General features: G+C 50.0%; 1 protein-coding gene across 2 annotated transcripts in view; it reads left to right on the top strand.

Annotated features, from left to right (window-relative positions):
* Positions 1–23,014, top strand: part of TRAK1 (trafficking kinesin protein 1) — a 95,269-nt gene extending 72,255 nt beyond the window's left edge. Inside the window, exons 11-17 of one of the 2 annotated variants that reach the window (XM_064169869.1) lie at positions 125–262; positions 1,066–1,142; positions 4,005–4,238; positions 5,117–5,433; positions 9,406–9,735; positions 16,251–16,353; positions 20,035–23,014. In XM_064169869.1, coding sequence (XP_064025939.1) covers positions 125–262; positions 1,066–1,142; positions 4,005–4,238; positions 5,117–5,433; positions 9,406–9,735; positions 16,251–16,353; positions 20,035–20,833 — 1,998 coding nt within the window. In that variant the 3' untranslated portion in view covers positions 20,834–23,014. The remainder of the gene's footprint in view (positions 1–124; positions 263–1,065; positions 1,143–4,004; positions 4,239–5,116; positions 5,434–9,405; positions 9,736–16,250; positions 16,354–20,034) is intronic. The other variant, XM_064169870.1, reaches the window with a different exon arrangement.
* The last annotated feature ends 3,289 nt before the right edge of the window (positions 23,015–26,303 follow it).

Here is a 26,303-nt window from a genome sequence, read left to right on the forward strand (position 1 = left end):
TTCTGTGGTTCTGTCACTCTTTTACAGGGAAGACATCAGAAGAGTCTCTTCCTGTTTTCCTTTGCTAGCCTTTGTGTCTGTAGGCCAGCCCATAGCATCTGGGACTGTCTTTTATGTGTTGCAGTTACGGGAGCTGGAAGACAAGTACGCAGAGTGCATGGAAATGCTTCACGAGGCGCAAGAAGAGCTGAAGAACCTTAGGAACAAGACGATGCCCAACGCCATATCGCGTCGGTACCACTCTCTTGGTCTCTTCCCTATGGTAAGCAGATTGAACAAAAACCCTGCACACAACAGAAAACAACCAACCAAAGCAGATCTATTTGCAGCTGTCCTGCAACTTCAGGGGTAGGTTGCTAGGCCAAACATGAGCATGGGTGAAATGTAGTGTGAAAGGACACCTGACGGACCCATTTGTCACACCTGGTTCTGAAGCAGTGGTACTGTGCAGTTCCTTGCTGCAGTGCTCGCAGGTTCTGCTCACACTGTGGCTCATGGGTGGCACTAGTTGGCTGTCACACAGTTCTGCCACAGCTGCTCTACTGAGGTGGCTGAGCTCAAGTAGGAGCTTCCTACTTCTCTTCAGTGCCCTTAGGGATGTAAGGTTACAAATGTTTTCCAAAGTCCTGTGAGCAGGTTAAACATCTTCTTGGTTTGGGGCCAGGGAAGATTCAGAGGTTCATCAGAAGAACATTTGTGGCTGATGTATTTAATAGGGTAGCATCAGTGCCACTGGAATTGCTAGCTTGGCTCACCTGGAGTGGGGCTTTTAAATCCTGGGGAATGTGCAGCCCCCCTCAGTCAGATGAGAAAGAAAGAGAGAAGCCTCTCAGCTATACTGGCTGCTCCAGGCCTCAACTCTTGACAGCCCCCCTCAGTCAGATGAGGAAGAAAGAGAGAAGCCTCTCAGCTATACTGGCTGCTCCAGGCCTCAACTCTTGAGCAGTCCTTTTTACCCTCCTTTGTTTCTGGGATGACAGCTTTTATTCTTCTAAGTCACTCTTCCCTGGGTGCCAGGCTGTTCACAGCGTGCTCTTTGTCTTCCTGTGTGCTTGTGTTCCCCAGGACTCGTTGGCAGCAGAGATAGAAGGGTCGATGAGGAAGGAACTGCACTTAGATGAACCTGACTCTCCGGACTTCGCGTACGGCTGAACGGCTTTGGTTCCTAATTGATTCATCAGACCTGGAGTTAATTATTGCTTGATGAGAAGGGAAGAAGCAGGAAGTAGTTGAGCTAGGGTTGTAGAAATAAATCCTCCCAGCAGTGTGAATGATTGAGTGAGAGGAAAAGGCATTGTTGGTTATTGGTGTGAAAGCTGCCAAAAGAAAACACTTGCACCTAGGTTTTACCTCAGCTTATGAACGTTTTGCCCCTGTCTTGAGTGCTGAGGATGAGGAAAGGTTGGCTTGTGTCCTGTTTCACCCTGCTGGCTTGCTTCAGTTAATGACAGGGGCTGAGTTCAGTTGGACAGATTCTCTCTTCAGGTTTGGTAGTAGAATTTACCAGGTAATTATCATCTAATCCAATTGTTACAGAGGGAACAGCAGTGCAGGAAGGGATTTTGAGTGGTGATGCTCCTTATGCATGTGCTGAAGTTCTCCTGAATTAAACAATTGGCAGGTTTGACACAAACTAAGTACCTGTGACAGTCCCAAAGCTATAGATAGGTACAGCCTGGCAGAAACAGCCTCGCTGGCACCAAGTGCCTGTGTACTGCAATAGGTTTATCTCGCCTCTTTGTCCAGAACATGGGCTGGCTAATCTGAAACAGGATAATCTTATTTAGAGGGCTGCTTAGAGAAAAGGAGCTCACAAAGAGAGCAGTCAGGGGAGGGACAGCAGCCACCTTGCAGAGACCTTCTAAGCATACTGACAAAAAGCTTGCCATACACTGAAACCTGGGAGCCTGTCTTGAGGCTTTGGCAGAGTGAAATGCTGCCTAGGAAGTGACAGCTAGCAAGAGGAGAGTGCACTCAAATCCCATGGGATCATTTTGCCCTTCCAGAGTAATCCAGTTTACAGCTAGTTGAACTTCTCTAGAATGCCTTTTGTATTGCTGGGCATGCACCAAAGGAGGAGACCTGCTTTTGCCCTTTGCCCCAGGGCTTGTCTGGGTTTTTATTTGCTAAGCAGTGCTAATGGTAACCTCTGTGGGACTGCCTACTGATGGATGCTCTTAGGTTCAGCTTCTTAAATACAGCTATAGACTTGGAGCCTACACACAGAGGTTGCAGCTCTTGAGCACTGTGGACAGAAGGGAGGACATTTGCAGTGGTATAAGGCCTGCTGTCACTGCTATTCCTGCTGCCTTTTAAGGGGGTGGAAGGTGCCTGGAAGGGATGTGCTGTTCTCCTCTTCAGCCTTTGTTGAAGTATAAACCAAAGCAGCAGTGGCACTTCTGCAGCAAGGTTTATTTAGGCAGGAAATCTCTGCTGAAGTGTCATCTGATCTTCCTCTTGAGGTGGATGAACAACGTTTGCTGTGATATCAGGAGAGTCAGGGTAAAGAATCAGCTGTAGAAGTAGGTCAGAAATTAGGTTTCCAGCCTTGGCAAACCTCTCCCTTGGTCCTTCATAGTTCTGAATTGTTTTCTAAAAGGATATTTATTTAAGGGGAGTTGGAAATCTGTTTCAAAAAGAACAGATTCCAGACTTGCTTGCACAGAGATACTCAGGAGAATGAATCTGAATTCTCTTTTAAAAGCCATTAATCAGTTCACAGTCAGGAACTGAGTGGAGATCCATGCTGTGTGGAAATGAGTTTGTAATGAGCAGTGGTGTGAAGCATAGCTGATGTATGGAAATGCTCCTTCACTTCATTTTGGTTAATCACAGAATCAGTCAGGGACCACAAGGAGCAGCCAGTTCCAACTCCCTGCTGTGGGCAGGGGCACCTCACACTAGATCAAGCTGGCCAGCGCCTCATCCAGCCTGGCCTTAAACACCTCCAGGGATGGGCCCTCAGCCACCTCCCTGGGCAACCCATTCCAGGCTCTCACCACCCTCATGCTGAACAACTTCTGCTCAACATCCAGCCTGAATCTCCTCATTTCCAGCTTTATTCCATTCCCCCCAGTCCTATCACTCCCTGACATCCTAAAAAGTCTCTCCCCAGCTTTCTTGTAGGCCCCCTTCAGATACTGAAATATATTTGAGCAGCTCTATGCACATAATGCTTGAATGTTCTGTCTGAAGTATTCCAGGATGATGGCAGAGGGAGAGGGACCAGCAGAGCCACCAGGTCCTGGGGGATGGAAGGTCGAGCATGAGGCAGCAATGTGCTCTTGTGGCCAGGAGGGACAGTGCCCTTCTGGGGTGTATTAGAAGGGCTGTGGTTAGTAAGCTGAGAGAGGTTCTTCTCCCTCTCTACTGTGCCCTGGTGAGGCCTCATCTGGAATATGCTGTCCAGTTCTGGGCTCCTCAGGTCAAAAAGGACCTCAGGGAAGTGCTTGAAAGAGTCCAGTGCAGAGCCATGAAAATGTTTAAGGGAATGGAACATCTTATGGGAAGAGCCTGAGGGAGCTGGGGCTCTTGAGCTTGGAGAGGAGCAGGCTGAGGGCTGCCTTCATTCATGTTTGTGAAGATGAGTGCCAGGAGGCTGCAGCCAGGCTGTTGGGTGATGCCCAGTGCCAGGGCAGTGGGTGAAAGTTGAGGCATAGGAAGTTCCATGGAGACATAAGGAGAATTTTTTTCCCTGTGAGGGCAATGGAACACTGGAACAAGCTGCCCAGGGAGGTTGTGGAGTCTCCTTCTCTGAAGGTATTCAAGTCCTGCCTGTATGTGTTCCTGTGTGATCTGCTCTAGGTGGCTGCTCTGGCAAGGGGGTTGGGCTGGATGAGCTTTGGAGGTCCCTTCCAGCCCCTGGCATGCTGTGATTAGATGCATGGAGTAAGGGACCATAAGTACTCAAGACCAGGTGGCTGGTGGAGCTGTGTCCAGGAGGGTCCTGAGGAAGCTGCTGGGGGTGTGTGCAGTGTGTGGTGACTGTGCCTGTCTCTGCCCAGGCACCAGAAGCGGGTCTTCGAGACGGTGAGGAACGTCAACCAGGTGGTGAAGCAGCGCTCCATGACGCCGTCCCCCATGAACATCCCAGGCTCCAACCAGTCCTCTGCTATGAACTCAGTCATCTCCAGCTGCGTCAGCACTCCACGCTCCAGCTTCTATGGGGGAGACATCTCCAGCATGATGGTAGACAACAAGACCAACAGCATCATCCTAGAGACAGAGTCTGACAATGGGTCAGTACTCAGCTTGGCTGGTTCTTTGTTCCTGCCCTGAGGGCAAAGTGTTTCCCTTTTCCTCTCTTTGCCTTGCACAGTGACAAACACCTTGCACAGTTACTGCAGTTTGTCCTTGCACTTCTTGAGCACTCAGATTTTGCAAGGGAAAAGTGTTTTGAAGCTGTTAACCCATGCCTGTTCTGAGATGCAGCTGCACCAGATGGTGCAAAACAGCTCTTTGTCTCTGCAGCTGTGGGTCAGCACTTCCAATTCCCACCAGCTTCCATTAACACCAGGGAGTTCTGATCTAAGCTGCAGCTACAGCAAAGCCTTTTGATGCTAAAAATAAGTGACGTGTGTGTAGGTTACCTGGTATGAAAACTTAGGAGTGCAACCCATCAGAACGTTGCATTTCCAGGTACTTCTCCCTTCCCCCATCAGTTCCACACTCTGCTGTGTATAATTTCCAGTCCAAATGACTTAGTATGTCAAAACAAAGAACATTTGTCAGCATGATGCACTCCTGTGACTCACTGTGGTGTTCCTGCAGCAGTGGCCCTGGGAGTTGTGGCCTGCTTGCTTGAGCTGGTGTAGCTGTGAGACACAGTACAAGCAGACATCTCTCATCTCCTTGCAGGAGGAGTGAAGTGCAGCTTTTCCAGCAGCAGTTTCCAGGCAGATAGTAGGGATGGAGATAGTATGAGGGAGACAGAAGCCGTTGGTGTTTGCCTTTGGAGCTCTCTGGGCAAGTTGTTCCCAGGCATGGAAGTTGAAAGGTACTGCTGAAGGTCTCTGAGCTGCCATGTGGAAGCTTTCAAGCATCTCTAAGGGTTTTGCTTTCCTTTCTTCTTCCCCTCTCGTGTTTTGTCTGTTTTGTGTGTCTTGTCACGTTGCAGCAATGAGGACAGGCTGAAGAAGCCTGGCACCCCGGGCACCCCTGGCTCCAGCGACCTGGAGACTGCGCTGCGCCGGCTGTCCCTGCGGCGCGAGAATTACCTCTCGGAGCGCAAGTTCTTTGAGGAGGAGCAGGAGAGGAAGCTGCGGGAGCTGGCAGAGAAGGGTGAACTGCACAGCGGCTCCGTCACCCCCACAGAGAGCATCATGTCGCTGGGAACTCACTCCAGGTTTTCGGAGCTCACGGGCTATTCGGGAATGTCTCTCAGCAGCCGCTCCTACCTGCCGGAGAAGCTTCAGATTGTGAAGCCGCTAGAAGGTGATAACAAAGGGCCTCGGCCCTTATCTGTTCTTCTTAGCGACTCCTTGTGGTCTCTTATCCACCACCAGAAAGCAGGAAACCTTTGCAATACCTACTCCTTCTACTTTAGAGACAGCAACCCACGCTGTTGGTTTGAAATCTTCTAACTAGGACTTCTTTCCACAAGCCTTAACAGCATTAGGAAGCAGTTCCAGCCGGGGCAGGAAGCGAATCTCACAGGGCCAGATGTGGATCAGGACCTGACCTCAGCACTGCCATTTCTTATCTAGGCGAGGAAGGGGAATGAGTATCTGAGACGAAAGCTGCTCTAGAGTATTAATTAGCTCAGTCTGCAAATAGCCCAGTTGGTCTGCAGGGCTCTTTTTGTGATGGGGATGACCTCTGGGCTCGAGTGGGCTGTGTCGGTGGCCACACGTGAGGCTTTGGGTTTCCTGTGTGAAGTACTTGGGGATTTCGTTAAGGTCACATTTCCTCCACAGGATGGCTCAGAAAAAGGCAAGATATATGCAGATGGTAGTCAGGGCTGGAGCTTTGTTTCCAAGTGCATTTCTCTGCTCTAGCAAAGCTGACAGGAGGCTGCCTCGTTCGGTTCAGGCCTTTCAGATTGTTGCTGGAAGTTAGCTGAGTAAATCCATTCGAGTCTGAACCAAGAGAAAGCTGCTCTGTAGCACCTGACAGATACTCTCATGGCATCATTTAGCTTTGCTTTCTCCCTCTCTTTTCCTTTAACAGAGCTCTCGTGTTATATTGCATTGTCTGTGTGTGTTTCAATTGCAGAAGTTCCTTTTCCCCTCACCCTTTTAGAAGAAATTGATTTCATCCCTAAGGAGCATTTAGCATGACACACATTGAGGAGCAAAAATAACCCTTCTTGTGAAGAAAGTGATGTGCTGTACCCACCTGTTCAGATCAACCTAGAGCTGTAGCACTCCAGCCCATGCTGGTGGCAGCTTTCAGTAGTTTGTTTTCATGACTGCATTGAAATGGTCATAAGAATTCTTGTACCACGTGAGGGAAGGGATGATGTAGTTCTGTTTCACTTACTGCTTGCTGCCACTGTAATAGATGACTGTCACCATCCCATTATATCTGCTTTTTTCTTCCAATAAACTCTTCAAGTCTCTATCATCTTTCTATCTGTCTGGGTTGTTGTTTTTATTTTTCCTTCCTCCTGGTTCTGTTAATTGTCCTCACTTGGTCCTTTTTTTTTTTTTCCCTTAAAATTATTACACCCTTTAAAGTACTTCTCCAGTTTGGTTTCAGATCTCACTGGGAGCATATTTGTGTCTGTTTCCTAAGTTTTAGTGTTTGTCATCTTTTCTTAAATACATACTTATGATTTTGTTCCTCACTTTAGCTTAGCTCCTGAGTATTTCAGTAATATTTAATGTTTCTTCAACACAAAAGACTGCTGAGGCAAACTCGTCTGCTGTACCTGCAGACTCTGGGTGGTGGTTTTGCCTCCCTCAGGGTGCTCATGCCATAAAATGGAAGGGAAAATGAAAAGCAGTGCTGTGAGGAATTTCAGGGTAACGTCTTCCACAATCCTTTCAAATCTCACAGTGAAATCCATAGGGGGACAGAAGCACCAAGAATGGAATCATCTTCTTTTGCACCTTTAAAAAAGCCAAGCAAACTCTGCTTGCTTTTAGCCACATAGGATGCTTGCTTGCTTGCTGGTCCTTGCTTTGGTTACAGTCTAGAGGGATTGTTGGATTGCTCTTTATGCACCTGCAGCTTGCTGAGTCCCAAGCACAAAGCAGCACTTCCTGAGGTGTCCTGTAGAAAACCTGCAGCTGCTGATGTCTTCATCCACTTTGTTGCAACTGTGGCAGCAGCACATCAGGAATGTGTAAGCATGCAGATGCTAGGAGCAGGAAACCACATTCCATGGGCTCTGTTCACATGCATGTGCTGCTCTGAGATCCCTTCTTGCTTCACCTCGGCATGCTGCTGCCTGCTGATTCTCTCCTGCCAGCTTTTGCAAAGCTGTCCAGGAGGAGCCTGGAAGTGAGCGCAGGCTGTGGTGCTGAGCACAGGCTGAGGTGCTGAGCATAGGCTGTGGTGCTGTCTTTGACTTTTTTGCTGCTGTTTCTCGTTGTTGTGGTTTCTGTTTATACAGTGCAACTTTTGCATTGCTTTCTGCATTGCTGCTGGTTTTCTGGAGGGCCAAGTTAAAGCTCCCTTACACACACCATATCAGATGAAGACTCAACTGGGATAGCCTCATTCTTGTGGGCCACTTTGATTTCCACTTTCTGAAAGAAATTGATAAGGTGGTGTCAGTGGAAGTGTTAGAGCTCCAAATGCAGATGCTGTGGTGAAAGAGTCCCCCTTGAGAAGCTTGCATGCAGGAGTTAATCAGCCCCAGGATGTTAGGTGTTCATGCAGCACCAGAAGTGATTTTGATTTCTGCCCCTCTTTCATTTTTGAGGTTATTGTCACACAGCAAAGCTCTACTCCTTGCTAAAGACTCGACAGTATCTAGCACTTCTCCACATCCTGGAATACTTCTTTTGTGTGGAAACAAAAGCCTTGACCTTTGTGACAGCTGAGAAATAAATACAAGTGGCAGAGATGTATCTTCCCTGCAGTTACTGGTTTCAGGCTTTTTTCTTTTCTTGAGCCTCAAGCGTGCCAATCCTCTGTAGTCCTTCAAAACTCACTTTAAATAAAAGTAATCTGAGCTGAAAATTGCAGGTTGGAAGAAATGAGGTAGGCTTAGTGAAAATGCTGCTGGTGGGCTGGAGTCATTCTGAAGGCTTTCCCCTGTTTGTCACGTTTGCAATGTTTCCTGTAGTGCAGGATCCTCATTGTGAACTGAGGGCTGTCCCCATTCCATGGGCTTTTTCCAGGGGCAAAGCAAGGTATCTAAGAGCCATCTCTTCCCCAGTTATTCCAGTGGCTGGGATTTTTACACGCACCGTGCCAAGAACTGAGCACTCTTGGTCTTTGAGTTGTTGCCAAGATGTGTTTAGACCAACTTGCTGAACGAGTCAGTGTTCTGCTTTGGGGAGAGGGGGCAGGAGCAAGGCAGCTGAATTGCTCAGAGCTGCTAGAGATGAAAATGTGCAAGTTGTGTTTGTGTCACAGGACCTGGCACATGGAGTTCTAGCACAGCAGTGATTGGTAGGCAGAGAGGAGAGCACAGGTCCTGGGAGCGGCGTTCAGTCGCTAGCTGAGGGGTCAGATGAGTTCTCCCCTGCTGCCCGTGGGTGTACTCACTGAACCTGATGCGTTGCTGTTTCTGACTCCTTGTGTCCTTCTGAATGCTGATCACTGAATGTTTCTCTCTGTAAATGCACCTCTTACTCAAAACGTTTTCCCCCCAGGATGACCTACAGGTACAGTAGGATTTAGTTTTGCAGTAGCTGAGCTGCTGTAGCGTAGGGGCTCAGGTAGGAGCCATCCGAGCACTTAGAGCTGCTGCGTAGGTCAGAGGTGTTCTCTGCTTTCGTGTGCCTGGAGGTGGTGTTGGCTTGCCCACATGTGGTAGAAAGCTGAAATTGCTCTGCAGTCTGCTGTGCTGTTAGCCAGCAGTAGTGAACCGTGGCAGGTTCTCAGCACCTTTGTCAGAGTAAGCTTCATGTGTGGCAGATGCTTCTCATAGAGCTTTCTCTGGTGGTGCTCAGGAGAAATTCCCAGCATTAGCTGGGAATTCGAGGGGATGGGAATATCGATGGGGAGGAGATGCTCCTGTGCACAAGTGAATGCCACATCTTACTGCCAGGCTTTGCCTGTCCACGTGCTGATGCCCTCAGCTCGTTTCATGTTGCTGTGGGAACGCAGAAGAGGAGGTGAAGCAGTTCTGACTTTTAGCTCCTCTTCCTGGAAGTATTAAACCCAGAAACATTGAAGGCTTGGAGGTCCCAAACCTTTGGTCCTCTGGATAAATGAAGTAGGATTTTCTACACTTTAGGTCCTGGATGGATTCCTGATTTGGTTTGGTTCTTTCTGTTCCCTTTCAAGGTTCTGCCACTTTGCACCACTGGCAGCAGCTGGCTCAGCCTCACCTGGGTGGAATCCTGGACCCGAGGCCCGGGGTTGTCACGAAGGGCTTCAGGACCCTGGACCTGGACCTGGATGAAGTGTACTGCCTTAATGACTATGAGGAAGATGAGACAGGTGACATTGCTTACAAGGGCCTAACTACCTCGACGCCAGTTCAGCACACAGAGACCTCAGGTGAGAGGTCACAAGCACAAGTGACTGTTTCAGACAGCAAGAATAACCCCCGCCCAGCTCAGGCTTTCCCAGAGGAGGTGCAGGAGCCGGCGACTGACGATGATGAGGGGTCTGGTGAGGGAAACTCATTAAGTCCAGTAAAACTGACATCTTTTCAGGAGTTTGATTACTGGGCCATTCTCACATCTCTCCAGAACAGCATCCATAATGTTGCTTTGTGTGTGGCATCTGCGCGCTAGTGCGTGCAGCAGCTAAACGTAACCATCCTAACACTGCCTCAGAAACCCTTCCTTTAACAAGCCTTTCAGCTGAACTTTTTTTTCCTCCTTCCCTCCCCCTCCCCTTCCCCCTTCCCAGTAACAGCATCCATGGTCAATATTTTTACTCTGTTTTGATAAGAGAAGGCTGCTAAAAGGGAGTGGTTGGTTCACAGCCTTTGTGTGGCACGTATGCAACTCGGATGTGTACTTAGTGCATGCTCCTCGGCGAGTCTAATGTGCGGCTGCTGCGTGTCTGTAAGCCTGCAGCGCAGGCGTGCTGCTGCCTGCTCATAAGAGGGGATGCCATGCTTCAGAGTTTTCTACTTGGGGAGAAAACCCAAAGACAAAAAGTGCATCTGAGTGGCCTTTGAAACAAATGGAAGTGCCTTGAGAATCAAGCCGAGGAGTTCTGCAAGTTCCATGCAGTTACCTCAGATACAGCTGCCTGGTTTTAAATTGCCTTTGAGGTAAAGAAGAGGATGCTTTTATGCAGACAATCATGACATTTCCCTCAATACCTCTCCAAAACACTACTAAATCCCATCCTTCACCTTTAGACCTTGTCAGGACTTAGGCATTTTTAAGTGATGCAGTAGTGCATGAGTTGTTTGATGCTTTGAGCTAACATTGATGATCTATTATTGCACAGAGTTACAGGTTCTCAGGCCATGGATCTGTTCTGAGTTTGTGTGGTTGATTCTTTGTTGCTGGGTTTGGGTTTTATTTGTTACTTCTGTTTCCATAAGCTCTGTAGGAGTCTTAGGCTTTGTTAAGATTTGCCATTGGTCAAGAATTATGTTGAGTCCAGAATCAGAGAACTGTCAGAATTCCTTTCCTCAGGCTTTTTGTTTTTACATAAGTACTTCAGATCAAGACCCTTCCTTCCCCCTTTCTGTGTTCTGGAACAAATCATAACTTGTTGTGTGGCTGGCCTTTGGAAGATTAGGTTGTCTCAGGGCTAGGCAATGAGGTTGCTGCTGCTCTCAAGAAGTGGAGAGTATCCTCAGCCCTCACTGAAATGGCAGTTCAGTGCTTTCAGCTGTTCAGCATAAGCTACTTTTTGCAGTCAGGTGTAATCAGATTAAACCTAGAATCATGAAATCATTTAGGTTGGAAAATACCTTTTTAAGGTCATCAAGTCAAAGCGTTAACCCAGCACTGCCAAGGCACCATTGAACCATGTCCCTCAGCAGCACATCCACACAGCTTTTAAATCCCTCTGGGGATGGGGACTCCACCACTTCCCTGGGCAGCCTGGGCCTGGGCTTGTACATCCAAACTCTCCAACTTCCCTGTCCACGTACAACAGTTGTCTTGTATTCACTGAGGTCAGTTTCCCAGGAAGAATGATTTTGTTAATGTTTTACTCTTAATTTGGAAGCAAAGGATGCTTCTGCAGCAGTGCTGGAGGGTTTGGGGCATCGTCCAGGTTTTAGTGGTTTGGAGATTCTGAACAGGCAGGCAATAGACTGTTCCAGTCTAGAGCTACAGACCTTCCAGTCTGAGAACAAAACACCTTTGCAAGTAGAGTGCCAACAAGGAGCATGCCCAGCAGTGGCAGTCACCTCAGCCTCTTGGGTAGGTGTCTGCTCCATTTGCTTCGAGGCCAGCATCTGACCATCTCTTCTGGAGATGTTGTCTGGCAGAGTACCACAGAAGGAGTCACTGCAGTTTTGTAGGTGTGCAGTGCTGCTCAAGGTGAGCCCAAGAGAAGCTGTTCTTGCATCCAGACTCAGGGGAGCAGCCACTGCTGGCAGTGCCAAAGGTGTCATGTAGCCAAAATCCAGAAGAGAGTATCCCTTGTTTCTTGTGGAATGATGGATGGAGCCAGAGATCATTCTGACTAAATAACAAAAGCTTAGTATCCTTGGATTTTGTGCCTCCGTGTTGAAGCCTGTAGTGTCCATTGACACACAGCAGAACCTCCTCACCACCTATGAGATCTTATCCCACTGAGTGTTTCAGGAGGGACTAACACACACCTGATTGATGACCTGCAGTTGTTCTGTCAGAGCTACATGCGCTGTGTGTGCTCAGGCACTTCATGGAAGATCAGGAATTTTGTGGAAGGTAGCAAAGTCCAGCATCTAGTAATAGTCTCATAGCCAGGAACAGGCTGAACTTTATCTATCACTGTGTAGAGTGTAGACTCTCAGCATAATGGGAAAGGTGAAGCAGTCAGGACACAGCAATGCTTTTGTCAGCTAGGACAAGTAATTTTTGCAGCACAAATTAAGTCTTCTCAATGTATTTTTGTGTTTTGTTGTTGCTGTTCTTTGGAAGTGACAGCAGAATATTCTAAACCTCTACAGGGTCTCTTTCAGAGGAGCTTGTTGGTAGTTTGGGGGCTTGTGTTTCATTGTTTGGGGTGTGTGTGTGTTTATTGCCTTTCAGGTTGCTCTTAAATGCCCCCCCCAGGCTAATCAAAGCACTTAATGTTGAGAGTGTTGGAAGGGCTACACTTGATTTAGCTTGCATGCTGGTGTTGGGTGCATGAGCTGCTCTGTCAGTACTTCTGTTGGGCAGTTCCACTGATTAGAACAGATGTGCACAGCATCATGGGGTCATCCTCTTGTACTTGGTGTTTAGACCTTAGCAGGTCTTTCCATACAGATGCCTGAGCTCACAGCGCCACCTAAAGAACGTCTGCTGTTTGAGCTGGCTTTGGCAGGGTGCATGCCTGTTGTGCAGGTTGTGACCCTTCTCGGGAGGAAGGGAATGCTGCAGCTGTGAGTACATTTCCTTTCCCCATGGCACAGATCTCTCACAGCAGTTGTCTCTTTTTAAGAAGTCTGGTGGCAACTGTGGAGTCCTCTTCTCTGGAGACATTAAAAACCTGCCTGGACACACTCCTGTGTGGCTTGCTCACATGGCCCTGCTCTGGCAGGGCGCCTGGACTCGATGATCTTTCAAGGTCCCTTCCAACCGCTGATGTTCTGGGATTCTGTGGATCTCCATCTGGGGATCCTAGCCTGCATAAACCCATGCTGAAGCCACATCAAATGCTTTGAAGTCATTTTGTATCTGTGCTGCATGGTTGTATACCCAAGAGAAGGAGACCCCAGCCAGAAGAAAGCTAAGCAGACCTTGCCCAGGGAATACCTGCCTTTGTACAGGTTTTCATCTCTTGCTGTTTCCAAAGGCAGAATAGTTCAGAGGTTTGGAAATGTGAATATTCAGAAGAAAATGTTACTGTGATTCTTGAAGACACTTAAGAGAAGTGATGCTCCTGGCATGGATGTGCTGATTCTTGGAGGCTTTGAGCATTCAGAGTTCACCCTGAGACCAGTGTTTTTCTGCAGCACATCTGAAGGGACCTAAGCACCTTTAGGAGAGCACTGTGCTCATGTTTTACAGCTGTTGTTCCCCACCCATCTGCACCTTGCTGTCCTGTTTAACCCAGTTCCAGCACACCCTGTGCTCTCCTGTGCTGCCAGCCAGCTGCAGCAGCACTGGGTGCCAAAGCTCTGCACCAGCTGGCTGAAAATCCAGATGGAATGACTTTTTTTGGTGGTTCCCTGAGCAGAATGTGGTGCCCTAAATGCACCTGGTTTGCTGTTAGCACCCAGCAGACCAGCCCAGAAGCTCTGAGTGCTGAAGCTGGATCTGAAGGAGCTCTGAGCTAGGTAAAATCACTGTTGTTTTGAGTGGAGAAAGCTGCCTTACCAGAAGATGGAACTCCCTGCACTCAGACTGTTACTGCCTTTTTTGCTTTCTTCATCTTCAGTATTTTAGAAGAAGTTTGGGTTGGGTTTAGAAGAGATTCTCAGCTGTGCTTTGTTTTTTTTCCATCAAGAGAGCTCAAGGTAAAGAGCCATTAACACCTGAGAGAGAGAGCACGATCCAGCAGCAGCCTAAGGCTTAGCTTGACATTGAATTGAGAGGAAAATGCACCCCGAGTTTACTCTGGTTTTCCCTGGTGGATGCAGCTCCTGATGTTCTTGTGAATGACTGTTCTCTGCTGAGTTATGTACGGATTCTCTCCCATGCAGCTGTGAAGCCTGACTGTTAATCAGCTACTCCTTTGAAAAGCAAGCTTTAAATAAAAGATTTGGTTGCAGACACAGTCCCAAGGAGCAGATGTTTGTGTGGGAAGCACTACTGCAGTGTATGCACGCATGAAGGTACAAACTGGTTCCCAGCTCCTGCCTCACAGATTTGTGCCAGCTCAGGCTATGACCTTTCTTGTGTAGAAGTCACTGGCAATGAATCCTTTGTGTCCATGTTACAACCTGTGTTCATTTCCAGGAGCAGGTTCTCCCTCTCTTTGCATTGTGTCCAAAGGACGGCAAGTGCTTCGGCAGTATGATACAGCCCAGTGCTGACTGATGGAGGATGAAGCTGGTACAGGACTCTCTTAGTGGTATTTGAGGGTGGAATGCAGCCTTGGAAATTGATTTGTTGATTTTCTTGTTTAAAGCCATTTCAATTTGTTTCCTCTTATTGGAGTCGGTGATTTCTCTACTTTTAGCAGCCTTCTCCTATCTCTGACTCATTGCTCGAGATGAGTCCTGCTTTTGCTAGCGCTGCTGTGTGTCTTCCTCCTGCCTGTTTCCAGTCTGAGGGGATGCCCAAGGGATAACACAGATGGGGGAAGTGCACTTAACTGTGTTGCAGCCCTGTGCTTGGGGTTCAGCTTGCAATCTTAAACAGCATCACTTGATTCTGTTCTCTGTTCATCATCCAGGGATAACTACTTTCTGTCTACTTGCGTTGTGTTGGAAGTCCTTTTGCGTTCTCTAACTAATTTTTTCCTGTCCAGTTACCTGAGCTCTTTCTCCAGAGTCTCCTTTAACTCTCTGCAGTATGGAGAGAATCATGATTGCTAGGCTGTGCTCCCTTCTAGTAGCTTTTCTAGAGCTCACACTAGTTTCTAAAGCAGCTGGATTCCTGAAGCATCTCTGGAGGTGAAGTAGAGCTTGTTGTTCCTTTATGCTGTGCTAACATCTGAGTGTGGGAACCCACTCCAGTGGGCCTTTGGAAGTAGCCTTCTTTAATGTCTGGCAGCAGATTCCAGTGCTGAGAGGTGACCTCACGTTGTGTGCTTCACCACTTCTGCTTCCACTCTTCACACTCCCCATGCTCTAGCCTTCACACACTGCTTATATGTGTTCCTAAAGGGCTATCTGACTGCACGCACTGGTTTGGAGCTGTGATACTTCGTGCCATGGTAGAGGGAACACAGCCACAACTAAGACTTGCCTTGCTTCTGCTCAGCATCTCTGGAAGCTCAGAATGGTGTCTGATCTAGTGGGTCTGTCTGTCCTTTGCACTGTGTTCAATCGTTGTGAACTGTGATATGAAAATGTGGCTCAATCAGGGAATGGCTCAGAGGGTTGGGCAGGAGTGGGGGGTAGGGAACTGCACACAGGTTTTACTGTGCATGTCTTTTGACCACTGATGAGTTGGATTACTGAGTCAGAGAACTATGCAATCATGATACCCTGGATGTAATGCTTCACTCTAGGTGGTTTCCAACCAGCTTTTCAGATGCATGCCTCTTAAATTCTGTACCCATTTTGCGCTGGCCACAGCTGCATTATCCAGCAGGTTAGGTTAGCATAGCCTGAGAAAGAGCTCTACTGAGAAGGAACTTGGCCCAAGTCCTTAATTTTTTTTGATTGAGCTGCATTGATTCTTCAAATTGCTGCTAGGCTGCCAGGGTGGCAGCTTTTACAGCCACAGCTGTGGGCCAAAGTGGTGACAGTTATTCAAGGCCTGCTGTGTTGTGCAGCTGAGGGCAGACCTCCTTAAAGAATGGTGACACAGGCGCAAGAGCAAAGTCACAGATGAGCAATAGTGGATCCAAACCTCACCATCTCCCTCACTGTAGCTGTGAAAAATCGGAGGCAGAGTCATCTGTCTGTCCCCTCCCTACCCCAACAGCCTCTGTTCCTGTAGCATTGGCAGAGTGGACTCATTCCTGAGAAGGAATGGGGCTGTCTTTTTGTGGGTCAGCCAGAAAGCTGACATGCAGGAGCGCCCAGGAAGCCTCCGTGCTCCTGAGCTGCTACTAGAAAACACTGCTGCTGATTTCCCACCCACAGAAGCTGCTAGCTCAGATGGGCTCTAGCTTTTCAAGCACTGCCTTGCCTAAATTTGGCTTGAGCAAGACTTCCCTGCAGTGCTGGTGATCATGGGGAAGTTCCAGCAGAGCCTTTTAGCACTGGCCTTGGAGTTGTAGGTGTGTTTGTTCTGGAGAACAAGCGTCCCTCGGCACGCAGCAGCACTGCCGGATTTCACTTTGCTTGCACTGAGCCTTCCTCAAGTACCTCATCACTTTTTTGCATCTGTCTTATCAGCACACAGAAGTTTTGGTTTTCCCCTTTTCTGTGTAAAATGCAAAGAATTTGCTTTTTTTTAATTTAGTACCTCATCCTGGGAAGTGCATGTCACAAACCAACTCCACCTTCACCTTCACCACCTGCCGCATTCTGCACCCTTCCGACGAGCTCACGCGAGTCACGCCAAGGTAAGGGGTTCCTGTGCTGGCAGAGCGCTCAGCTCTCAGGGCTTTCCCTGGGAGGAGATGGCATAAGCAAAAACCTTAGCCCCACTGGGCAGCTACAGCACCCATTCAAATTGTTCCTCCTGTTGTGAGCTACCTCGAGTGGGTTTTATTGGAGAGGCCTGTTGTAGGGAGCCACTGGAAACAGCTGCTGTTCGCTTCTTTCCAGTTAAAACCTTACAGGGTCAGACAGAATCAGGTTGGCTTCCAGCATCCAACCCTGGTAACCCTGGATCCCAAAACTAGTTGTCCTTTTCAGGTGTGGATGCACAGCATGTGGCCTTTCACCAAAAAAAGACATGGAGAGGTATCTCTGGGCAGGAAGAATCTGAGTCTTTGGCACGGAAGGAAAGGGATGCACGGGTAACAAGCTGCAGGAAGCACCTGAGGAATGGAGGAGGAAATATGGCTGAATGAAAAGCAGGAAGCCATCCACTCTGTGCCTCACTTTAGCTGTTGGCAGTGAGTTTATAGAGTGGCCAGGCTGATGTTCATCAGCTGGCTTAATAAAGGCAGCTGGCATGTGCGGGCAGGACGTGCCCATGGAAGGCAGCTCTGAAGCCGCAGAGAAGGTGAAGATCTGGCAACCAGGCTGGGGAGGGAGTTTCATACAGTCATAGAATGGTTTGGGTTGGAAGGGGTCTTTTAAAAGGTCATCTAGTCCAGCCCTGCTGCAGTGAGCAGGGACATCTTCAGCTACATCAAGTTGCTCAGAGCCTTATCCAACTTGATCCTGAATGTTTCCAGGGACGAAGCCTCTGCCCATCTCTCTGTGCCACCTGTGCAGTGTCTCTCTCACCACCGTCACTGTAAAAAATGCCTTCCCTCTACCCAGTCTCAATCTCCTCTCTTGTCCTGTTGCAGCAGGCCTTGCTGAAAAGACTCTGCCACACCTGGAGAGGGAACTTCTGTAAGCCAGCATTGAAAGAATGCTTTTGCTGTTCAGAGTCCCTCCCTGCCCCTTGCAGCAGCTGTGTGAAGTGTTCTGCAGGTCCCCATGCAGAGATGTGTCTAGACTGGTGCAGGCATGAGCTGGGCATTGTCTGCCTGAGGAGTGCATGGCAAGTGAGGGTACAGAAGAAATGGATGATGGTTAAATGTAACTTTTCTACTTCTCTTATTGAAGTTAATCATCTTTACCCTCCTCTGTCTTCCTCTCCCCTCAGCACTGTCACTGGAGAGATCCTTTTCTATGGCTGCAGTTCTTAGTTTTCTTCTTGTTATTGTTGAACTGTTCTTAATTGTGGCTGTCAAAAGCTCCATTTCTGAGCACGGAACCAAACAAATGAACCATAAGTGACAGCTGAGTTTAGTACATTTTCAGGTGCCTTAGGCACCCCAGGGTTCAGCCTTCCTTCAGGAGGGAAAAGAGCAAACTAAATCATGTGGTGTTTTCAGCAGACGTCTCAAAGGAGCTCGTCCTCACCCACTCTAAATGGTTCTTCACAGGTCATATGAGGAGGATGAGGAAGATGCATTATGTCTGCTTGTGCTGAGAGGAGGCATAGGGCAGACACTCTGAGCCAGCGTGGCAGGGGGTGAGCAACACTGCCAGCAGCCTCTGCCTCGGCAGGGTCACCTACAAGGAATGCCAGTGTGTGTGGCACCAGCTAACCCAGAGAGCTCTGGTGTTTGCTGCCTGGTTGTGTTTAACCTTGCCTCTAACCCCGGAGCTGCTCTAACCTGACTGAATTCCACCTAGCTGAATGGAGTGCTCAGCCATCCCTTTCCTCCCAGTCTAACCCTGGGGCTGTCACTAGGCTGAGCTGCTGAGGCCAGCTGCAATCTGTGCCGGTAGCTGTGCTCAGGCAGTTCAGCAGTGTTGGTGGGGAAAAGATTTCCTGGTGAAAGCCATACCAAAATGATGCAAGAGCAAAAAGCCCCCAGAAGCAAGACCTACACCAAAGCTGCTTTTTGCAGGGGGGTCTGATGGGGTTTACTGCATTTGGTTGTGTGCCATACTGATGAAGTGTCTGTGCAGCTGAGATCTGGAGCTGGGGAGAACGAAGCTGTTGGAGTTAGTGAGCTAGTGGAGGGCTGTGGTTTTCATCTTGTGTCTAGAGCATCCTAGAAGCCTGATTATCACCCCACGTCTGGGATTCACAGTGTGCTTGGTCCTACCCTCTAGGAAGTCATCTTGCACAGTAAGGTCTCATTCTTTTCCCTCCCTCCTGCCATCCACAACTTTAGCCAGTGTGGGAGGTGCATCGCAGTGGTTGTCAGTGCTCTGCAGTGCCACCATCATCTGGGAGCAGAGCTGTGAGGATGCAGCTTTAATCCATGCCGAAGGGAAGAATTTAGTCATCGAATTTCCCTCTCCTCTGAGCCTCGCTTCCTTAACCCTGCTGTGAAGAGTCCTCCTACCCTGCCCCCGATTGGTTCTGAGGAGAGGAAGGAGAGAGCTTGCTCGGCACATCTGCTGTCTGCAGCACTGACAGCCGCAGCACACGAGAGGGTGCAAGAAGCCCACTTCAGGAGCCTCTTAGCTTACATCAGCCTCAGTCCTAATTTCCTCCAGCCTGTTTTGCTGCGGCTTCCAGGGAGGAGCATATGGGATGGCTCCTGTGGATCATGGATGTCCCCATAGCTTGTTTCTGGAATGACTGAGTACACCACGGCTTAACGAAGGGTGTGCCTGGACTGCCTTGGATGGAGAGTGGGGGTTATCCACAGGGAAATGTGCTGTGGCTAAGCTGTAAGGAACAGGTGTTGTGAGGATGGCACTGTGGCACTGCAGGCACTCAGACTTCAGTGGGCAGAGAAACCTGCCACTTGTCCTGCACATGTGCATGTTCCTGTCTGGTTAGTGCTGTCCTGTCAGCTCACACAGTTTGTTCTGAGGAGGAGCTGGAGCTGGGGTGCAGTGCAGCTGTGTTTCAACCTGGAGAAATCAGTGGCTGGCCAAGTGGACAGTGGCATGGCTCTTGGGCATGCCTGGTGTGCTGCTGGGGAGTCAGTAACCAAGTGGCAACCAGGAGCCTGCCTGTGTTTTCTCTGTTGATAGAATCACAGAATGCTTTGGGTTGGCAGGGACCTCTAGAGGTCCTCCAGTGCAGCCTGCAGTGAGCATTCAGCTACACCAGGTCGCTCACACAGATGTGCATCTCCATCAGAAGTCAGATCCCTTCCCATAACTGAAAGCTAGTTGAGCAGAAGGGTTTGACTTCACCCACGTGCAGGTTGCTGAGGATGCCAAGTTCCAGCAGCTGTGCTGCAAATACTGTCCCCTTCTGCCCTCGCTGCTCTCCCTGCTGTGCCCCAGCAGCGCTGGGAGGCAAGGAGCAGTTCTTTGTGCTCAGAAGTGACACTAAAAAGAAATCAGTCCTGCTTATCCCATGGGTCAAGTGCCCCAGCTGCTGTCTCGTGGAGTCGTGACAGGAGGGATAGCTGCAGGTGTTGCTCCCAGACTGTGTCAGAAGACAGGCGGTGGGGAGCAGCTGCCTGGCAGGAGAGGTGACGGGTGCAAAGCGGGGAGCAGTGTGTTGGAGGAGCATGGGCTGTCCCTGCCAGCATGCTTGCGGGGAGCTGCCAGCGTCTGGTGCCCTCCCAGTGGCTAAAAGCCCCTGGGCAGCGTCTGGGGTCCTGCTTGCAGTGAGCTGTGGTGCGGTGATGGTGACAGTAACTTGCCTGCTCCTTTGCTTGCAGCCTTAACGCAGCACCTACTCCAGCTTGTGGCAGCATTGGCAACCTGAAAGGCACCCCAGTGGCCACTCCCTGTACTCCTCGGCGTCTGAGCTTGGCCGAATCCTTCACTAACCTCCGGGAATCCACCACCACCATGAGCACGTCCCTGGGGCTGGTGTGGCTGCTGAAGGAGAGGGGCATCTCGGCAGCGGTGTACAACCCGCAGAGCTGGGACAGAGCCGGCAGAGGCACTCTGCTGAGCGCCTACCCCCCGAAGATGGCCATCATCCCCTCCACCCCACCCAACTCGCCTATGCAGACGCCTTCCTCCTCCCCTCCATCGTTCGAGTTCAAGTGCACCAGCCCACCTTACGACAACTTCTTGGCTTCGAAGCCTGCTAGCTCCATCCTGAAGGAGGTGAGGAACAAAAAGAACATCAGGAACAGCGAGAGCCAGACTGACGTCTCCGTTTCCAACCTGAACCTCGTGGACAAAGTCAAGAGGTTTGGTATCACCAAAGTTGTGAGTTCAGGGCAGACCTCGGCTCCTCCTTTAACTGACGACCAGGGACCTCTTCTCTGCGGAGCACAGGGTCCGGTGAGGGCCCTTGTTCCTGGAGGCCTGGCACCAGAAGGTCTCCCGCTGGGCTGCCCCGCCGTGACCAGCGCCATCGGGGGCATCCCGCTGAACACTGGCATCCGCAGGAATCGGAGCTTCCCCACCATGGTGGGCTCCAGTATGCAGATGAAGGGGCCCACGTCCCTGCCCTCGGGGATCCTCATGGGAACCAAGCTGCCGAAGCAAACCAGCTTACGGTGAGGGACTCCCTTTTTGCAGCTGGTCTTTTTAAAAGAGAACACTCCCATCTCCTCCTGCCCTTCCCTGCCACCCCTCCGTCTCCTCCTGGGTTTGACAAATCAGCTTTGTGCCTAACGGGAGAGAGGTGTAACCCTTGTGTACAATGTGTAAATAGGAAGCAGCTCTCTTGTAACTCACCGGGGCGGTTTGCGGCTCTCAGTCCTGCTGTGCTGAGGCTCACTTTGCTACCCTTCCCAAGGCCTTGCTTGCTTCTTGCTTGTGGGTTTGTGGTTTTTTTTTTTTTAAGATGCACTGAAAAATGAACACCACACAACAAAACCAACAGCAAATAACTTGCCCAGGAGAAGGTGGATTCTGCAGCTGGCCCAGGCTGCATGGGAAGCTGTTGAATGTGTTCTGCCAGCCCTCCTCTCCGTCACTTGAAGCGTGGAGCCCTCGTGCTTCCTGAGTGCCGAGGCAAGCACTCGGCGTCGCCTGTGCTGGCTCTGAGTCTGCTTCTGTGGGTGAGCTGCACTGAGTTATTGGAGTGCCTGAATGGATGAAACGTGGCTCTTTTTATTATTTTTCTGCTCTGTGTTCTCCTCCTCCCTGAGATTAGAAACTTGAACTGAGGCCCTGCCGCGGTCAGCATCCAGCTGGGTACCGCAGCGCTGACCTCTCCCCACGCAGCCCTCGCGTCGGCGCGCTCACGCTCTTGGCCACTGGTTGTGGTGGGCTTTTTGGTTCTGTTTTATCAATGCTGCACTGGGTTGTGGAAGGGAAAATGCTTTACTGTGTGTTGCTGACACTGGAATGTGCTTTGTCAGTGCCCCCAAAGAGAACAGTGTTCACAGCTCGAGAGGCAAACGTGGCAGTGACCTCCCCGCGAGTCGAACTTGTGCAGCAGGGTGACAGATGAGGGTGCTGAACAACAACACGTAGCAAAACCGGTGCTGGAAGGGGTGGCCTGGAGTCCTCAGCAGAGAACCACAGCAAACCTTTAGTAACAGGATGGTACAAGCTGGAAAGACTAACTTAAAAGTCCTCATGATGATCTTCAAGTTTCATGCCTGTTGAGGACCACACTCTTGTAAGCAGGGTGAGAGTACTCCACATCCATTTTCTCTTGTCTCTTCTCATCCAGAGTTGGACCTTAGCATAGGTAACACTGTGGGCACCTCTTTGTGTCACAGTGCTTTTAACCTGAGAAAATGCATCCCAGACCCAAACGTCTAACCCCTACTTGTCCAGAAGGGAAAGAGGAGTCCTCACACAACCCTTAGCTACAGCCAAGTGATCCTAACTGATACTGCAGGCCTTTTTCCTCTGTTTCTCCCAAATTTCTGCTGGGTGCTTGTGGAGAGAATAGAAATATCCTGAAGCTGGAGGAGACTGGAGTGAGCTGGCTTTTAGGGCTGGGCTGGTTTCTTGAGCTGAGCTACACTTGTTTGTTTGGCTGGGTTTTTTGGACCGGGAGATGGAGAGGAGCGAAGCAGGGAGGGTTTAACATCTGCTTTCTTTTCCTTGCACCTCTTGTGGTATCTGAACCAATTCCCTCTTTGTTGACCTTGTCACACTACACAGAATTGCTGTGAATAGCTGTTTGTACCAGACTGTTACTGCATCATTAGCACTGATGATCTCCTGTGTAAATGAAGCTGTCCCCTAATCTTTGTGAGGAGGGGCAGGTGGGTGGCTTGCTGCTTGTTTGTTTTTTTTTCTCCTGAATGAAGTAGCTGTCCAGGTAGTGCCATGGACACTAAGGATCTTTTTTGAGAAAGAAAACCCCAAAACACATGGGTCAGCTGCTGCATGTGTTTGAGGACTTCTATTTATTCTATGAACTGACAACGTCTGAGTAAGATGCCCTGGGCTCTCCCTGCTGTCGTCTGTGTGCACCTATTGCAAGTAAAACTTCAGCATCTTTTTATTTGAATGTATCTTAAAACAGTAGATAGAATTACAACTGATTCTGGGAAAAAAAATCAACCCCAACTCGTGGACTTGCTTGGACCATTTTATATAGCCAGAGGACGAAAGCAATACCGTGTGAGAAGTGGCTAAGCGTGCGATGGGGAAGCGTCGTTTAGCCTTTCAGTCAGCTGTAGGAGCTGTCCACCCACCAGAGGAAGCAATTGTAACACAGCAGGAAGACTGCAGTCAAGTTTTCTTCACTAATACAATAAAATAACTGAAAAGCTGCCTCCTTGTTGTGTGTTATTCAGTGGTTTCCCTCTTCTTTGGAGGGGATTGTGATGGTTTGGGAGTTACCTCCTCCCCAGCTTACGAAATCACCCAGCCTAGACTTAGCCAGCTGGAAGTTAAGGACTGAAGCTGTCTTTACAGCTTAGCACAATTTACCAGCAGCTATGCACACAATATGTACCGTTCTAGACGAGCTAGAAGTCATTCAGAAACACAGTACCCCTCCCAGAACAATCAGATTGCCAGGAGTCTCCTGACCCAAACCTCCTCCCCCTTCTTTCCCTCCCTTCAGGAGTAACCAGATCAGTCCCCATCTGTTTCACATGGTAAATCTGGAGAGAGCTGAGGTGAGATGTCAAAAAGATGAACATTAGGTTAGAGGAAAAGGAGTTAGGTTGGAGTAAAGGGTTAAGGCAGAGGCAACCACACAGACCCAGACTATCAGAGAGAAGGAACCGACCTGAGAGCTGAGCAGTGTGTGTCTTACCTGTACTTTGGCCAGTTGTGTTTCCCAGGAGCAGAAAGAGTGATACAGGCTAATGCTGTTTGTTTTTCTTTCTTCTCACAGCTAAGGATTTCATTCCTCTCAGTAAAATACTCCAGGTAGCCTCAGAGCAGCACAGCGATAAGTCTCCCACCTTGATGCCTGGCGCTCAGCTCTCCGGCCAAGAGAAGTAAGAGGCCCTCAGCAGGTTTGGGTTTTCAGTTCTTAGGCACAGAGGTGGTTGAAGCATGGGGCTTTGGAAGGCATTGGTGAAACAGGTCAAAACCAGAAGCAGAGAAGTGAGTGCAGCTCTTTTGGTTAGCAATTCTGAGCAGGCAGAACTTAATGCTGTATGATTGGAGCAGAAGAGGTGTTAATAGCTGCTCCCAACTTGTGAGTACATTTGGTGGCACTGGAAGTGCAGCGGTGTGGGTGAGGGGTGTCCTGCCTGCCACTGCTACAGACACATCTGCTGCCTGGAGCTGGCATTCGTGTTGAAGAATTGGCATCATTGGGCTGTGCTGGGCCCCTCAGTTCGAGAGAGATGTTGAGGTGCTGGAAGGTGTTCAGAGAAGGGCACCAAGGCTGGGGAGGGGCCTGGAGCACAGCCCTGTGAGGAGAGGCTGGATGTTAGGAGGAGGTTGTTGCCCGAGGGAGCATTGGAATGGGCTGCCCAGGGAGGTGGTGGAGTCACCATGCCTGAAGGTGTTGAGGCAAAGCCTGGCTGGGGCACTTAGTGCCATGGTCTGGTTGATTGGCCAGGGCTGGCTGAGCTTGGAGGTCTCTTCCAACCTGCTTGATTCTATGAGCTTGCTGGGCACCATTCAGACCTGCCTTAAATCAGTTAATCAGCCAATTGAGATCACAGGGCAGCAAGAAGAATAAAGCTGGTGCCTAGCAGTGTCCTTAGCTGTGATGTAGGTAGGAGGCTTTCATGTCAGAGTGGCATAGCCTCCAGAAGCTGATCATGTTGGGACTTAAAAGATTAGAGAGACTTTTGTCCTGCTGAAGTATGTTTCAAGCTGTGCTGAATCCAATTGCTGTTCAGTTGGCACAGGCACTTAGGGATGATGAAAGCTTTCCCAAGCACACTGCCAGATATTTGTCTGTCTTTGGCAGGATTTTAATGAGCTTGGGGGATCCAGAAGTCAGGCTGAAAAGGCTTTCACTGCCCTGTTAGGAGATTGAGGCATTCGAGTTTTCGCTAAGGTGGAAGCTCCTCCAGGCAGGCTGTGGTGAGGCACTGCCTGGTCTGTGTGCAGAGCTGGGCTGCAGCTGGGAACAGCTGCCCGCAGCGTGCCCCAGCACAGCTGCTGCTGAAGGTTCAGGCAGAGGGAGGTGATGCTGCAAAGCGTGGAAAGCGGAGCAGGATCCACTCATGGTCCCATGCCAAGCAGCAGGGCAGGTGAGACTTCAGATCCAGTGTGCTAGCATAGCTCAGGCTTCCCTTACATGCTGCCCCAGCTCCCCGTGAGAGCTGCCTCTCCCTGGGCTGCAGGTGCATCCTTGTTCCTGGGGGCTGTCTGGGTTTTCCCTGTCCCACGAGAAGCTCTTGCTGCTTCCACCCTCCTTTTACAGCTGCCATAGGCAGGGCCCTGCAGGGCCAGAGCCATTTGGGTCTTTCCTACTCATTCACGTTGAGTTTGCAGGCAGCTGCTCTCTCCAGGGAGGTTTGCCAGCACCTGTTTTGAAATCAAGTTAACGAAGCTGGAAGAGGTCTAATTGGATCAAGCAGCTGGAGCAAACGAAGTGCCTTTAAATAGAGAGGTATTGATTTGCTGCTTGGCCCCTCGCAGGCGCTGCTGCACAGACGCATCTGAGCAGAGCTAAATGAAATGCCGGAGCTGGCAGCGCCGGGGAGCTCCCCTCCCGGCCAAGCACCAGAGCTGCTGCCGCTGCGGAGACCTGCGGGGCACTTCTCAGCCCAAAGCCTGGGTCAGACCCCAGGGGCTAGTGCCCAGCTGCTGAGGCTCCATCCCTGAGGCTGCTGCTTCCCCTGCAGTAAAACAGCAGCCCAGAGCAGGGCTTTGGTAATGCCTTGGGCTGAGCATTGCAGCTACCCAGGGGTGCTTGGCTCTCACAGATTTGCTTCCCCTTGCCCCTGTTCAGCTAGAATTAGCCCTTGCAGGTCAGCTGGGAGCTGGCTGGTGTCTCAGCAGCCTTTGCAGCCCTGTCCCATCTGGGGAATTCCTTCTACTCCCAGAGGAGTAGGTAATGGATGTTTTGAGGAGAAGGAATATGTCGCCAGTCCACTTAGAGTCAGCTCCCCCTGTGTCTCTAGGAGCAGTTCTGTGTCCTAGAGCAACAGATTTGGGGCTGGAGGGGACCTTTAAAGGTCATCTAGTCCATCCCCCTGCAGTGAGCAGGGACATAGAATCCTAGAATCAATCAGGTTGGAAGAGACCCCCATGCTCATCCAGTCCAACCTAGGATCCAGCCTGGTCCAATCAACCAGACCATGGCACTAAGTGCCCCATCCAGGCTTTTCTTCCCCAGCTAGGTTCCAAAGAGCCCCTCCCAGCCTGACCTGGACTGTTTGCTGGATGAGGCACCCTGGGCCAGGGCTTTACCCTCTTCCTTCTATGTAGTCCAAATCTCCCTCTTCTAGTTTTAAGAAGATGTTTTCTGCTTCTTAGTGAAGACTGAGGGAGTGGTGGACCCCAGGAGGCCCTGTGCAGGCAGCAGTGGCAGATTTGCACAGCAGCCTTTCAGTGCCCAGTCAGAAGAGGGTCCCAGTGGCCTGTGCCAACTGGCTGAGATGTTCAGGAAGGAGGAGAAGAGCCGAGCTGATGTGTTCAGTCG

The sequence above is a fragment of the Pogoniulus pusillus genome, chromosome 32 (assembly GCF_015220805.1).
Source record: "Pogoniulus pusillus isolate bPogPus1 chromosome 32, bPogPus1.pri, whole genome shotgun sequence".
Taxonomy (NCBI): Eukaryota; Metazoa; Chordata; class Aves; order Piciformes; family Lybiidae; genus Pogoniulus; species Pogoniulus pusillus.